The sequence below is a fragment of the Maylandia zebra genome, linkage group LG7 (assembly GCF_041146795.1).
Source record: "Maylandia zebra isolate NMK-2024a linkage group LG7, Mzebra_GT3a, whole genome shotgun sequence".
Taxonomy (NCBI): domain Eukaryota; kingdom Metazoa; phylum Chordata; class Actinopteri; order Cichliformes; family Cichlidae; genus Maylandia; species Maylandia zebra.
Window position 1 is genome coordinate 62,112,751 of NC_135173.1, and position 13,210 is coordinate 62,125,960.

Genomic DNA, 13,210 nt, shown 5'->3' on the forward strand with positions numbered 1-13,210 from the left:
TGGGCAACTCCAGGCCTTGAGGGCCGATATCCTACAGGTTTTAGATCTCACCCTGGGTCAACACACCTGAATCAAAGGATTAGTTCATTACCAGGCCTCTGGAGAACTTCAAGACACGTTGAGGAGATCGTTTAGCCATTTATATCAGCTGTGTTGGATCAAGGACACATCTAAAACCTGCAGGACACCGGCCCTCGAGGCCTGGAGTTGCCCACCCCTGTGCTAATCAAATACACTTGATTATCTGATCAGCAGTAAGTGTGAGCACTTTTGTAAAAACTGAGGTTTTGACAGTTTGTTTCTGTGGCGCACTCGAATGTATGTTGTATACCAAAGTCTTCCCAGGAGTGGGCGCCCCAGCAAATTTACCCCAAGCTTAGGCCATCCATGCTCTGAGAAACTGCAAAAAACTCAAGAACTCCACCGCAGACTCTACAAGTTCATAGCAAACATCTCAGACCAACTGCCAGCATGGTGGTGGAGCGATGAAGATTTGGGCACCTTACAGTCACTGAGCAGAACATGAACTGCTCTGTATACCAAAGTGTTCTAGAGTCAAATGTGAAGCCGTCTGTCTGACAGTTAAAGCCTGAATGAAACTGGGTCATCAACAGAACAATAATCCCGAGCACAGCTGCTGAAAAAGGAAAGAATCAGTGCTGTGGCCCAGTCAAAGTCCAGACTTCAACCCGATGGAAATGGGGTCATGACAAAACAGAACCGCAAAAAGACATCAGGAGTGTTTGAGGCCAAGGGCAATGGGAAGGCACAACTTTTTTCACAGTGTAGCTACTGATTAGTAAAACTTTTCACACAGATTTACGCTTTAACAATATGTGTGTTTATGACCCTATTAATCACAGCAGACCCTTGCCTTCAATGCAGTGTTGTAAAAAAAGGTGGATAATGACAAGATTGATTAACGCCAACACATCATACAGAGTCGGTGTGAGCTGACTGACAACAGAACCTCTGAGCAGGAGCACGACGAGACAGTTTCTTAAAAAATAATGACGTCTCAATAGACACAAAGTGGCAGTGAAGTATGTCAATAATGGAAAAGTGGATCATGATGGTGTGTGTGTGTGATAACTGTCTTTTACTGAAGATTATCTAATTTACCTCAGTTTTCTTTCTTTCTTGTCAGATTGTTCTTCTCCCTCTGTGCACACGCACATTGCCACCATCACATCTTGCTGACAGACGCGTGACCCTCCACCTCCACAGCCACCTCACTCCCCTTAACCCTCTCCCTACTGTGAAACCATGGCACTGTCCTCACGCTTAAAACTCTGGGAGAAGAAGGGAGGTGCAGAAATGCTGTGTGCTGCATTAACTCTAATAGCTGGTTGTGACTGCACACACATGTGTGTGTGGGTGTGTGTGGTGCACTGATCACATAGTGAGTGCTCCTCTGTTCTAACCCTGAGTCATCGTAGCATGCCACTGCTGTGGTTGGTGTATTAATCATCTTGCATGTTCAGTGTTTGAGCTTTTTACAGCCCCATGCTGTCACTTGACATTTGCGATCTGAATCTGCTGATACTGATATTTCTGTTGAGATACAAAATATTGAAGTTTTCCACAAATGGGAGCAGAACACCCAGCCTTATATGGCAGTTTCATCACTCAGTTCATTCTGCTTATCACACGCTACCGAAAAGATGGTCATGCTTAAGTTTAGGTTTTTTGGGGTTGTTTTTTTTTTTTATCCATTTTGAAGCCTCGAGATTAGCCTCCATTTTTCAGCCTTTTTCAGGTTGATTGTAAAGATATTTTTATGCTCAGTGACTCCAGCTTACAACACCATTAGTGGAAATCCTTACAGAAAAAAACGAAATTGTATGTCCCAGCTGACCGACAAGCTACAAAGTCTTTCCCCACAGTTCATACAAAAGGAAAGTAGGAGACAGTGATAACTGGAAACTGTTTTTCAGACTGGATTTTAAATGTGTTACACTATCCTGGCAAAAACACAGAAGCAGAGTATTCTTCTGCTGGGTAAAGAAAATACATGCTGTCCTTTTGATGTGGCCCCTCGTACACCTGGTCATACACATGATACCATCTCATAGGATGTCAAATCTCTGAAGAGATTCATACATGCTAGTGGATTTTCAGACTGTCACTGGGAAAATACTTTTAATGTAGCTACATTGTGGAGCACAGCAACACAAATGGAAAGCATCAGATTTCAAACTGATTACAGTATTGGTTAACTGACACTGCATTGCATACACAAGGGTTTTAACCAAAGCAAATATTCTTACACAGTAACATGTTTCATGTGACTGATATGTTATTACAGTATACATAATTAGATTAAGAATCGCTGTCATTTTAAGCACAGTCCCTTAATTACTGTGCAAGTTTGCAAATGATATTGAATACTGGGCAACATCAAAATAAATTTTTTCTCAGATTCTGTCCCTCCTAATGTTCTTGCTCCATGCAGGAAAAACTTTTAAAAGCTGCATTTGAAATCAACTTGAGGCCTTTTACCTGCTTAATTTCTTAAAGGTTTAATAAAGAAATGACCATTTACTTGTCCATGCTTCTGTGTCAAATAAACCCCCAAAACAGGAACAAGTGTACAAAATCACTCTAATGCCTGAGCAGCTGATGCTCGGCTTTTCTGTTGAAGCTCATAAACTGTACCTCTATTATTGTAGCTGAATGTAGCTGTATTATTTCAGACAGAGAAACAGTTGTGACATCTTCTGAACTTACTGTAACTGTCTGGGGGGTTTTACTCTTGGATTAGCTTGACATGAAGCTAATATTGAGTTTTATTTAGTTTAGAAGTAGAACTAGAGGGTTTCTTATCTTTAAAGAGAAGATTTAGGTTTAAACCATCCATGGAACCTCTGCTCAAATCTATTCTAATGCAGTCACAAGTTCATGCCAACTGCAGGGTTTTACAAAGCTGGCACATTTTCACTGGTTAGTCGTCCAATTTTGAATCTCATAAAAAGCTTTGTCAAGCACACTAATGTGTATCCCAGTCTAAATTTTGCGATTAATATGTTTTTGACAGATTTGTGGAGTTTAACAATTCAGCATAGTGGCACCACGTTTACCAAAATGCCTTTGGTGTGAGACCAGACATACAGCTTCCCTCTTTTGCAGAGCACCTGTCTATAAATTACAGAATGATTGCTTCACCTACATGAAAATAGCACGAGGGAAAAAACAGCGTACTCGAAGGCCCTGCCTCTCTGTGCCTCGGGTTCACTCCTCATCTCTACACCAATTCCAAATCCTCACATCTCAGGCATCAATCTAACTCTGTAAACAAATCCCAATCACAAGTCCAGTAGGCCATAACTTTTTTAGAATTCCAGTCTTTTCACTACTTTCAAGCACCTGTCCTCTGATGTGTACCTTCCTATTGTGTGTTTTCCTCCAGTTTTGTTTTTATTCCTCTTTTTGTATATACTCCTCTTGTCTGTTATTTATTCCTGCTGTCTTACTATTTCTATTTTTATTCCATACAGTTGGTGCGGAGCACCCACAATTTTGTCGTACATGTACAATGACAATAAAGGCCTATTCTATTCTATCCTACTCAAATTAACAGCCGTTTAGATTGTCACACATTCTCTTATTTGAAAAACCCTCCAACGCCTCTGGTACCTCATAGCTGTTTATGACCCTGCATGGTGCTAAAAGTGCTGAAGGAAGCTAATTACAAAAAGGCCTTTAAAGGACTCACATTCATTTATGTCCACTGTGCCACACACTGCCTCCCCTTTTTGGACTTATTCTAAACCCTGTGGAGCAGTTTTGATGAACTCATGTTTGAGTGTTGGTCAAAATAAAGTGTTTGATAAGAACTGTAAGAAATCTCTTTCGCTTTCCAACACATTTGTCATACATTGTCAACGTATGCATCTGACTTGTTTAACTCTCCGCTGAGCATGCAGTGCATGCCTGATGTGCATGCCCAATGGACTGCACACTGCATCCAAACCATACAATGACTTTCTATTTTGTTTGTTCTGCCTGAATCATCAATGGACCAAACTACAGATAAAGGAGGAAAACAAGCCAATTGTCACAACGGTACCACATCCGCCTCTGTCAGTTCTGCCAGGTGGTTTCCTCAAGCAGCTCGTCAGAGATTCAGAGAAAGAGACCAAACATAAAGAGCCAGAGGTCAAAGAAGAAAGGCCAGTAAGTCATTCATTTCCATCTCTCAATATCTTATTGAATCTTAAAGATCTTAGTGTTGCCAATACCAGAGTTGGTCTGCAACTAAAAACGTGACTAGTCATTTAATTAGGCCACAGGTGTGCCTAATAAAGTGGCACCCTCTCACTCAGATGCCTCTGGAATGGCCTTCTCTAGGCTGGAGAAAACAATGTCAGTAATGTAATGACAGCCAGAGAAGGGCCAGATGGGCTTCTTTGGATAAAACTGATTTTCTCTATCTATTGCTAGCTTTGGCATTGAGAGATTTAATGGAAGAGATAACAGAATGTATGGATAATAAGAGGTACACACTTGGAGTTTTCTTAGATCTAAAGAAGGCATTTGATACTGTTAATCATGAAATTCTATTAAAAATTTCATGATTAAAAAAACTGGAAAGGTACAGGTTTAGGGGAGTGGTTTGGACTAGTTAAAAAGCTATGTAGGGAATAGGCAACAATATGTACAAATAAATGAATATAAATCTAATTTGATGGATATTGCTTGTGGAGTACATCAAGGTTCAGTATTGGCTCCAAAAATGTTTATTATGTACATAAATGATATTTGCAGAGTATCGCAGATTCTAAAGTTTGTAATATTTGCAGATGACACAAATATATTTTGTTCAGGAGTGAAGTTGCCACAGGTTTTGGAGATGATCACACAGGAATTAACGATATTAAAGTGGTTTGATATAAATAAGTTATCATTGAATCTAGATAAAACCAAATTTATGTTATTTGGAAACCAAAAGAAAAGTATCAAAAAAAAAATTCTTGGTGTGATCATTGACCAAAAGGTCTGTTGGAAACCACACATTATACTTTTAAAATACAAAGTGCTAGAACAACTTTAAAAAGTATGTCTATCTCAATAGCGGGAGTGAAATTATGGAACAGTCTAACAGAAGAAATAAAAGAAAGTAACAACATAAACAGAAGACACAACAAAAGCACCAGCAGACTGTGACACATCACCCACTATTTCCAGTAGCACTACTACACACAAGTACAACGCATGCATAACCTTCAGTTAACAGTCAAAGGAGGCCTGTTACTTTTTTCTTCCCACTACAGCCAAACAAACTGAGTGACAACCTGGTGCAACAGTTTCTACTCCCAGATCAGACTCCTCCAATCCTCGAGGCAGAAATGTCCCTGCGGACAGAGCAATTCAGCGACAACAGCGACAACAGCCAACCTCAAGGACGCAACTCAGCACAGCCAGATGGCAGGTCCTCATCTCAGTGCCACATAGTGACTCCTGACTCCAGGGGTAAACCTGAAACCAGACCAGACGTAACACCAGAGCCCCCAAAGCAGAAGCTGCAACAGTGGGACAGAAGGACTGAAAAGAAGAGCAAAAATATGGAGGAGCATACAAAGAAGGAGAGGATAGAGGAATTTGGGCAAGGGAAGGAGAAAGAGAAGGGGATGGAGGAGAGGCAGGAGCCAGAGGGAATGCAAACAGAGACAACTGTGACAGAGAATGCCAGGAAGGAGGTATGTATGCTTTTGTCATCCGGTCTTACAGATAGTCTGAGGCCTGCAGAATACTTGGAAACTCTTCTACATTAAAATAATATTTTTAATGGATTTTTTCCCCTTTTTGTGACACCGTTTCCTTTTAAAACTAACATTTAAATTCCAATAAAAACGTATCTACTTTATGCCCTGCATTCAGATCCCTCATCTGCCTTAGTTGAGACATTCACGAGACATAGACAGTGAAAAAAGTGGATGTAGCTTTGTGGTTGGAAAAGTAAAGCCAGCGGGGAAGTGCCTTAAACTTGCATTCTGTCTGGAGGCCATTAGATGGCGACACCTATGGCGATTAGTTCATTGTTCTACTCGTTGTGGATCATACTGAATAAAAATAAACCTAATTTGTAGGGTTTTAGTTTATATGTTTTTGATGATACTGTATTTGACACAGGAGGATTAGCTGTGATGTTTTCAGTTTGCTCAATGGCTAATGACTTGTCAGTTGCAAGCATCTTTTTCTCAGCAGTGTGCACACAGCGAGTGACTTTTCTTTGCCACATCTCTACAAAAGCGCTAGTCTCCTCAAATTTATCTGAATTGTTGTGGTGTTTTTAAAGAGAAACCTGAGTTAATGCTGCATTATTTTTCCTTAGTAATCCTGCAGTGCTCCCCTATTGACATACAGCACATTGTTTGCAGATCACCCTGCTATCGCAATAATCACAATAATATCTAGTAGCATATGAAATGAAAAGATCAGATTTTCTTATATTTACCTGCTGTGATCCAGTGCAGCTGCTTTCCTTCAAACTGTTTATTTCTATGAACAAAATAATATGCCCTCCATAATAATAATTATTATATAATATATTGTTCATGCAAAGCAAAGACTCAACAAGAAGTAGTTTTTATTCCAGCAGTGTGATGATCAGATTTCAGATGTGAGTGTAACAAACTGTTGTTAAAAACTCAAACTACATCAGTTATGGCATAAAATGGAAAATGCAGTTACAATTAACATTTTGGTCATTATTTCGATGGTTTTTGTGAATTGTGGGATGATCCATCACAATGAATTATGAGGCGGTGATTTTTAATCTCCTTTCATAACGAATGGTCCTCCTTAGCTAAAGGAAGCAATAAAGGAAGCATTGAAGCTCCTTTCCTTAGTATTCAGAGAATTTGATTAGATCTTCTTATGGCTGCCACATGGATATTTCTGGGTCACGTCTCTCAGCTAAGAACCATTAAAAGCAAAATGGATCATTGGAGCTCACCACTGGATTCTTGCAACCATGATGGCAACAGCATAAACATTCATCTTAAATCTTCAGAACAGTATTTGAAACCAACAGGTGACGTCGTGGTAGCTACGTCCACCTTTCGTACTGTCTGGTGTGACAGTACCCATTTATGTAGATATTAAATATTACCATTCCATTCAATAGAGAAACAACAAAGTAATCCAAAACTAAAGGTTCTTTTAGGGGTTTTTTGTATTTGCATACTTCAGTAGTTTGACCTATGTGCATAGTGGGAATCAAAATGTTTACGGAGACAAACAAAAGTTACATTTAAGTCATTTTAAGATCTTTAAATCTCAGACAATACAATTCACTACCTAATCCACTGTCGTTCTGTCCAACATATGATGAAAAGCCTAAACAAAAGGAAAGAAACTAGTGTGACAGTTATATAAGTAATTATAAAAAATGTACATATGGTTGATCCGTCGTGATGAAGAGAGCTGAATGGAAAAGCAAAGCTCTCAATTTACCAGGTGATCTACTTTAACTATGGTTACAAACTATGGTAGTGACGGAAAGAACGAGATCGCGGATACAAATGGATGAAATAAACTTCCTCAGAAAGGTTGCTGGCTTCTCCCAGGAGATATGGTGAGGAATTCGGCCATCTGAGAGGGGCTCAGAGTAGAGCCGCTGCTCCTCCACATTGAAAGGAGCAGGTTGAGGTGGTTCGGGCTTCTGACAGGGATGCCTCCTGGGCACCTCCTGTGTGAGGACCCGGGGCAGACTCAGGACACGCTGGAGAGATTATATCTCTTGGCTGGCCTGGGAACCCCTTGGTGTTCCCCTGGACATGCTGGATGAGGTGGCCAGGGAGAGGGAGATCTGGGTTTCTCTGCTTAGTCTGCTGCCCCTGGGACCCGGCCCCAGATAAGTGGAAGAAGACGGATGGATAATTTTCCTTATTTACACTTATGTGTTTTATTGTTGTCCTCATTTATTCTATAGTCTTCTGTTTCTATGTCTGAAAGCTGAGCTTTGAGCTCACAGGGATTATTTGAAAATGTAGCAGAAAATAAAGAAAAACACTACACTTTAAATGTGACTTCACTAGAAGTAAACTCTGAAAACAATGGTATTCAATGCTGTGGCACACTAAATGATCATGCATTATAGAAACTGTGCAGCCAAAAAGTAGTTACTGTTCTTCTCTTTGTTCCTCTCATGCTGCTTTCTCTCAGGTTAGGGATGTGTGGTATGAAGCTGGAACTGTGTGGTACGTCGACAAGGATGATTTCATCCGTGGTATGCATTGAAAACAACACACACGCACACACTACAGTATGCATGCTAGCTATAAGTACATTTTGAAGAACATTTAACCCCTAACAGAAACCACAGTTACACATGGATGGATCTATAACTGCTGACTCATTCACACAAAAAACAAGTCTTGATTGTAGCCTTGAAGATCCTTGATATTTCCACACCTCAGTTCACAAGGTGTCTGTATGTGTGCTTTCAAAGACATAACTTCATTTCTCCTCTTTTCAGCTACTCAGCTGAAGCCAGATGAAGGCACACCAGAGCTGTCCGAGGGCCGGGTGAGGGTCCGGCTTGAGACGGACGGCTCAGTGCATGATGTCTCCGAGTATGAAGTTGAGAAGGTAGATCAGACTAGAAGTGTCCTTCTGGTTCTATTACTGTCCAAATCATGTAAGAGTTTGCACATCAACTTGTCCTTTGTTTCTAATGCAAACCTTTCAACAACCCTTTCTTTAAGAAACAAACCAGATGAGAATTTCATATGACAAAAAGGTCAACATTTAAACGTATCAGCACAGAGTAATGCATAAATCTCCATTAAATTTTGGAGATTTAGCACACATTTTCTTAAAGTTAAAGCTTTTTATACCAGTCCTGTTACAGTGATGTTACAGTGATGTGAAATTTAAGGAGGTGGTCTTTTAGGGATATGATTTTAAAAAAAAACTGCAAACATTATATGAAGCACTTTTCATTGTGCCCTTTTTTTGGTTTGGGAAGCTCATCTTGTAACCGGAAGGTTGCCGGCTCGATCCCCAGCTTTGTCCGTCCTGGTCGTTGTGTCCTTGGGCAAGACACTTCACCTGCGATATGGCAGCTGTGGCTACAACTGGAGCTTGCCTCTACCAGTGTGTGAATGTGAGAGTGGAATTATAATGTGCTTTGAGTGTCTAGAAAAGTGCTACATAAATGCAATCCATTATTATTATATCAGGAAGAATACAAAATCATCTGGTCCTCAGTAGGTTTTAAATTGGGGTACATGCAACCTCAGATGAACTAAAACACAGGACATATGACATATGACAGGACCTTGTCATCATTCATTTAACAGTTTGCTACTCACATTTGTGGTAAGACAGAAAAGGCTTCTTGGAAGGGTTATAAGGTCATATCCAAACAGTCTGGTGTCCATCATTCTACATTGACAAAAATAATTTTATGTTACTCACAAATGGAAAACTAGTGGAAAACATTCAAGACATTCACCAGTCTTGAATGTTAAGGTAAGAGGTTAAAAAAACCTCTTCTCCCTAAATACATATACATAAGAGAGCACATCTGTGCTTTGCAGAGGTGCATCTAAACTGTTGTTGTTTGTATTTACTTACACAGCATGTCTTGTGGAATTTACTGGAGTCAGCAGCAACAGCATAGCGCAGTCATATCAAGTCTAGTGACATAAGGCAGGAAAAGATCAGTAAAGAAACAATTTCCCGCAGCCAAAACACAAATCCAATGAGAAGTAGAATACGTTCAGCATGATGAGGTTCAGACGGTGTTCCTGAAAAGAACCAAGTGAAGTTTGTGGTTCTGGAGAATTACTGGAGGTCTCAAGGGACATAAGATTACAATTTATTCAAATTGGATGAAGAGTTTTGGAGTTTCAGCTCCTTAACATGTGCCACTTTTGAAAAGGACCAAAATTGGACAATTGAGTCAAAGCCTATTTCATGGGCAGGTGTGGGCAATTCCTTTGTTATGTCATTTTTAATTAAACAGATAATAGTGCTGGGGTTGATTTGAGGTGTGGTGCTTGCATTTGGAAGATTTTGCTGTGAAACAGACAACATGTGTCCAAAGTTGTCATGTGTGGCTGTGTGACACTTTATACTTAAAGTGGCAGCTTTAGTTGCTGGGAAATAATCCATAAACTAAATTTATGAAAAACAAACGAGGAAATGAGAAACAGCAGGAGAGCAACCAAACATGACGAGACAAAGGGGAAGCAAAACTCAAAACACTGAACACAGGACATGAGACACAAGACTGGCATGGAGATGTAGACTTGACCAGGAGATGCACGACATAGAGACCGGGGAGACTAGACAAGAAAACATGTAACACAGGGGAGGCAAAGAAACAAAATCCAAGATCTAAAAATCACTAAAATACAACCAGACACTAACTGAATCAAAGAATATTAAAAACCAAAACCACTGAGTCACAGGACTCAGGACCAGCACAAAAGGAGCTCTCCATGCAGGTGAAAACCGAAAAACAAAAAAAACCCATCCAAGAAACTGCTACAATGTTAGGAGCAGCAAAATCTACAGTTTGGTACATCCTGAGAAAGAAAGAATAATTTCAAATAATAATTTAATTTATATAAACAAAACTGAAAAACTGAAATGATCTTAGTATTTGGTTAATTAGCATTTTGTTTCATTCAGGATGCTGAATTGAAATAGTTTGGGAATTTGTATAGACATAAACATATTTTGGTTTGTCATCTTATCTTAATCCAGAACAATAACATTAGTGATATCAAAGTTTTAAAAAGGCAGCATTTTTTAATAACTCTATAAAGCATCTCCACTAAGACAGAAGAAAACAGTTTTCCCAGGGTGTAATCTGTGTGAAATCTGAGACTAACTCTTTCACATTTGAACCAATTAATGGAGATGCTGTTCCTCCACAGTGTAATCCACCAGAGCTCGACCTGTGTGAGGATCTGAGTGACCTGCAGAGCGTGAATGAATGTGGAGCTCTGCACACTCTGACCAGTCGAGCTAAAGCAAACCTTCCACTGACACATGCAGGACCAAACCTGGTCAACTTCTGGCCCCCGTTACAGACCCACAGCAAGGTAAAATTTACACACATTTACAGATCAGTAACCCTATGAAACTACAAAGCTTATTAAGTATGTGCAACATTTTATGTTTATCTTCTTTTTTTCTCTATTAGACCCCAAAGTCACGGCGAGGGGAGTCTGTGTGGGATGCTCCTCCTGCCCTGGCTGCCCTGGTCAAACGGGTCTACATGTCTATGGTTGGCACCAGAAGGGATCACAGTGTGTGTGCATTGGGACGCAGCGGGACGGGCAAGACCACGGCATGTCAGACCTTCACACATGCTCTTATCAAACAAGCTGGCACAGCAGGAGAGAACATGAGTGGTGAGCGTGCGTTGTAAAAATGAAAACTGTTTAGGTTTTTAAAGTGTTAATGATCAGCACTAAAACTTGAAACTGGTACTAGTCTGTCATTTCAGTGACTGTGAGTGAGTCGCTACAACTATGAATCTTAAATGAATCCCAAAACTATATTCAATGAACGTTATACACATCAACATGTAAGAAAAATGATGAAAAATAACCTTTCAGGGAGTTTGTGGATCAAAATTTCTCTGTGAGAGACTGACGGTATCACACAATAAAGATTACTTCAAGTTAATACGGCTAATGTAAGCTATTAAATTGTGAGGTGCAAGTAGTGTTTTGTTAAATAAACTATGACTATAACTATGTGCGATATGTCATGTGTTACTCTCATTCAAGTAATTTTAAAATCTGCCGAGGAAGGATTATTTTTAGTCTGTCCTGAGAGGTAAAACCTTCGATGTAATAGAGGGTGTCCTGTTTTTAGCGAGCCTGTAGGTTCATTTTGCTGAAATGTTTGCTTCAGCTTGTTTTCCTCAGCTTTCCACACTTCCCTACTGTGATTATTGCTATTTCTTTCACTAGTGGAGCGTGTTCAGGCTATGTTCACTATCCTGAGGTCTTTTGGCTGTGTGAGCTCTAAGCACAGTGATGCGTCGTCTCGATTTGCTATGGTTTTCTCATTGGATTTTAACCATGCTGGACAAGCTGCCGCTGGACACCTACAGGCATGTAGCCCAGACACAAACCCATGTAAGTTAGTCAAACATGGCTGTGTAAATTGGGATTCGTGACTTCTGTTCCTTTTCCTCCTTTTTGTCCTGCTTCTCCATCATTCAGACCTTGATGTTGGACAAATGGAAAGTGTGCCAGAAAATTCAGGGAGAAAGTAACTTCCTGGTCTTCTCTCAGATGCTGGCAGGACTCAGCGCAGAGATGAGGTAATCTCCAGTAAAGGTTAATAGGCAGATTTGTTTAAGAAATGCACTATTTATTCAACATATTTAATGACGCAACAGGAAATTTACCTTCACATTATGAAACGTTACTGGCCCTCAAAGTAGATATCGTAGGGTTGGACTCAAATCTGTCACTTTTTAAATTTGTCCACATTTTCCCCAAATCTTTAAGCCCTCATAATTTCTTATGTTCTAGTTGTGGTCCTGCTGAAGCAGCAGCAGCTGAAGGTGTTTGTTGCAGATTCTTCCTTTATAGAGCTACTGATTTGCCACATAACAACCTATTTTCCCATTTCTGATTCTATATTAGGATCGAACTGCAGCTACACCAGCTCTCTGAATTCAACTCCTTTGGTATTGTTCATCCCGCCAAGGTACAGTAAGTGCATCAGAAGGGTCTCTTTTTACCACTATATCACACGTCATGGTATAACAGGCAACATAACCGTAAGTGGAGAAGTCCAGCACAGGGCAGTTCTGTTTTGCATGAACACAGGTGTAATGCTATATTCAGTGGCAACTGGGAAATATTCATTTGTAATATCTGGCTAGGAAAACTCAATGAAAATGAATAACGTGGGTAAGGTTTTCTTCCCTAAGCTTCACATTTTACGATGTTCTGTGGAAGAGGAGCGTTCACAGTGACCTTGCGTATTTGCTGATTATCAGAAGAAGAAACAAAGGAAGTCAGGAGAAAGTTGTGTTTTTCCCTTTTCCTCTAAAATGGAAATCACTTTCAGACTTAAGACCGAATTTTTCTGGAACCGCTGTAATATATGACAACTGATGGCACTGCTGCGTGAATGCTGCTTCAAACATGTGTTTTTCATTAATGCCATCAAGTCTTTACAGCAGAGCGAGTAACTAATTTAAATGTTGTATATTTTGCACTTT

The 13,210-nt window shown here is 40.0% G+C and overlaps 1 protein-coding gene across 5 annotated transcripts in view; it reads left to right on the forward strand.

Moving 5' to 3' along the window:
- Window positions 1–13,210, forward strand: part of myo18b (myosin XVIIIB) — a 72,510-nt gene that overhangs the window by 1,197 nt on the left and 58,103 nt on the right. For 4 of the 5 annotated variants that reach the window (XM_076886837.1, XM_076886838.1, XM_076886840.1 and 1 more), the window contains exons 2-11: window positions 1,148–1,303; window positions 4,031–4,176; window positions 5,274–5,699; window positions 8,170–8,233; window positions 8,483–8,595; window positions 10,896–11,063; window positions 11,165–11,375; window positions 11,943–12,085; window positions 12,198–12,298; window positions 12,627–12,690. In XM_076886837.1, the coding sequence (XP_076742952.1) occupies window positions 1,267–1,303; window positions 4,031–4,176; window positions 5,274–5,699; window positions 8,170–8,233; window positions 8,483–8,595; window positions 10,896–11,063; window positions 11,165–11,375; window positions 11,943–12,085; window positions 12,198–12,298; window positions 12,627–12,690 (1,473 nt within the window). In that variant the 5' untranslated portion in view covers window positions 1,148–1,266. Of the gene's footprint in view, window positions 1–1,147; window positions 1,310–4,030; window positions 4,177–5,273; window positions 5,700–8,169; window positions 8,234–8,482; window positions 8,596–10,895; window positions 11,064–11,164; window positions 11,376–11,942; window positions 12,086–12,197; window positions 12,299–12,626; window positions 12,691–13,210 lie in introns of those variants that run through there. The other variant, XM_023154178.3, reaches the window with a different exon arrangement.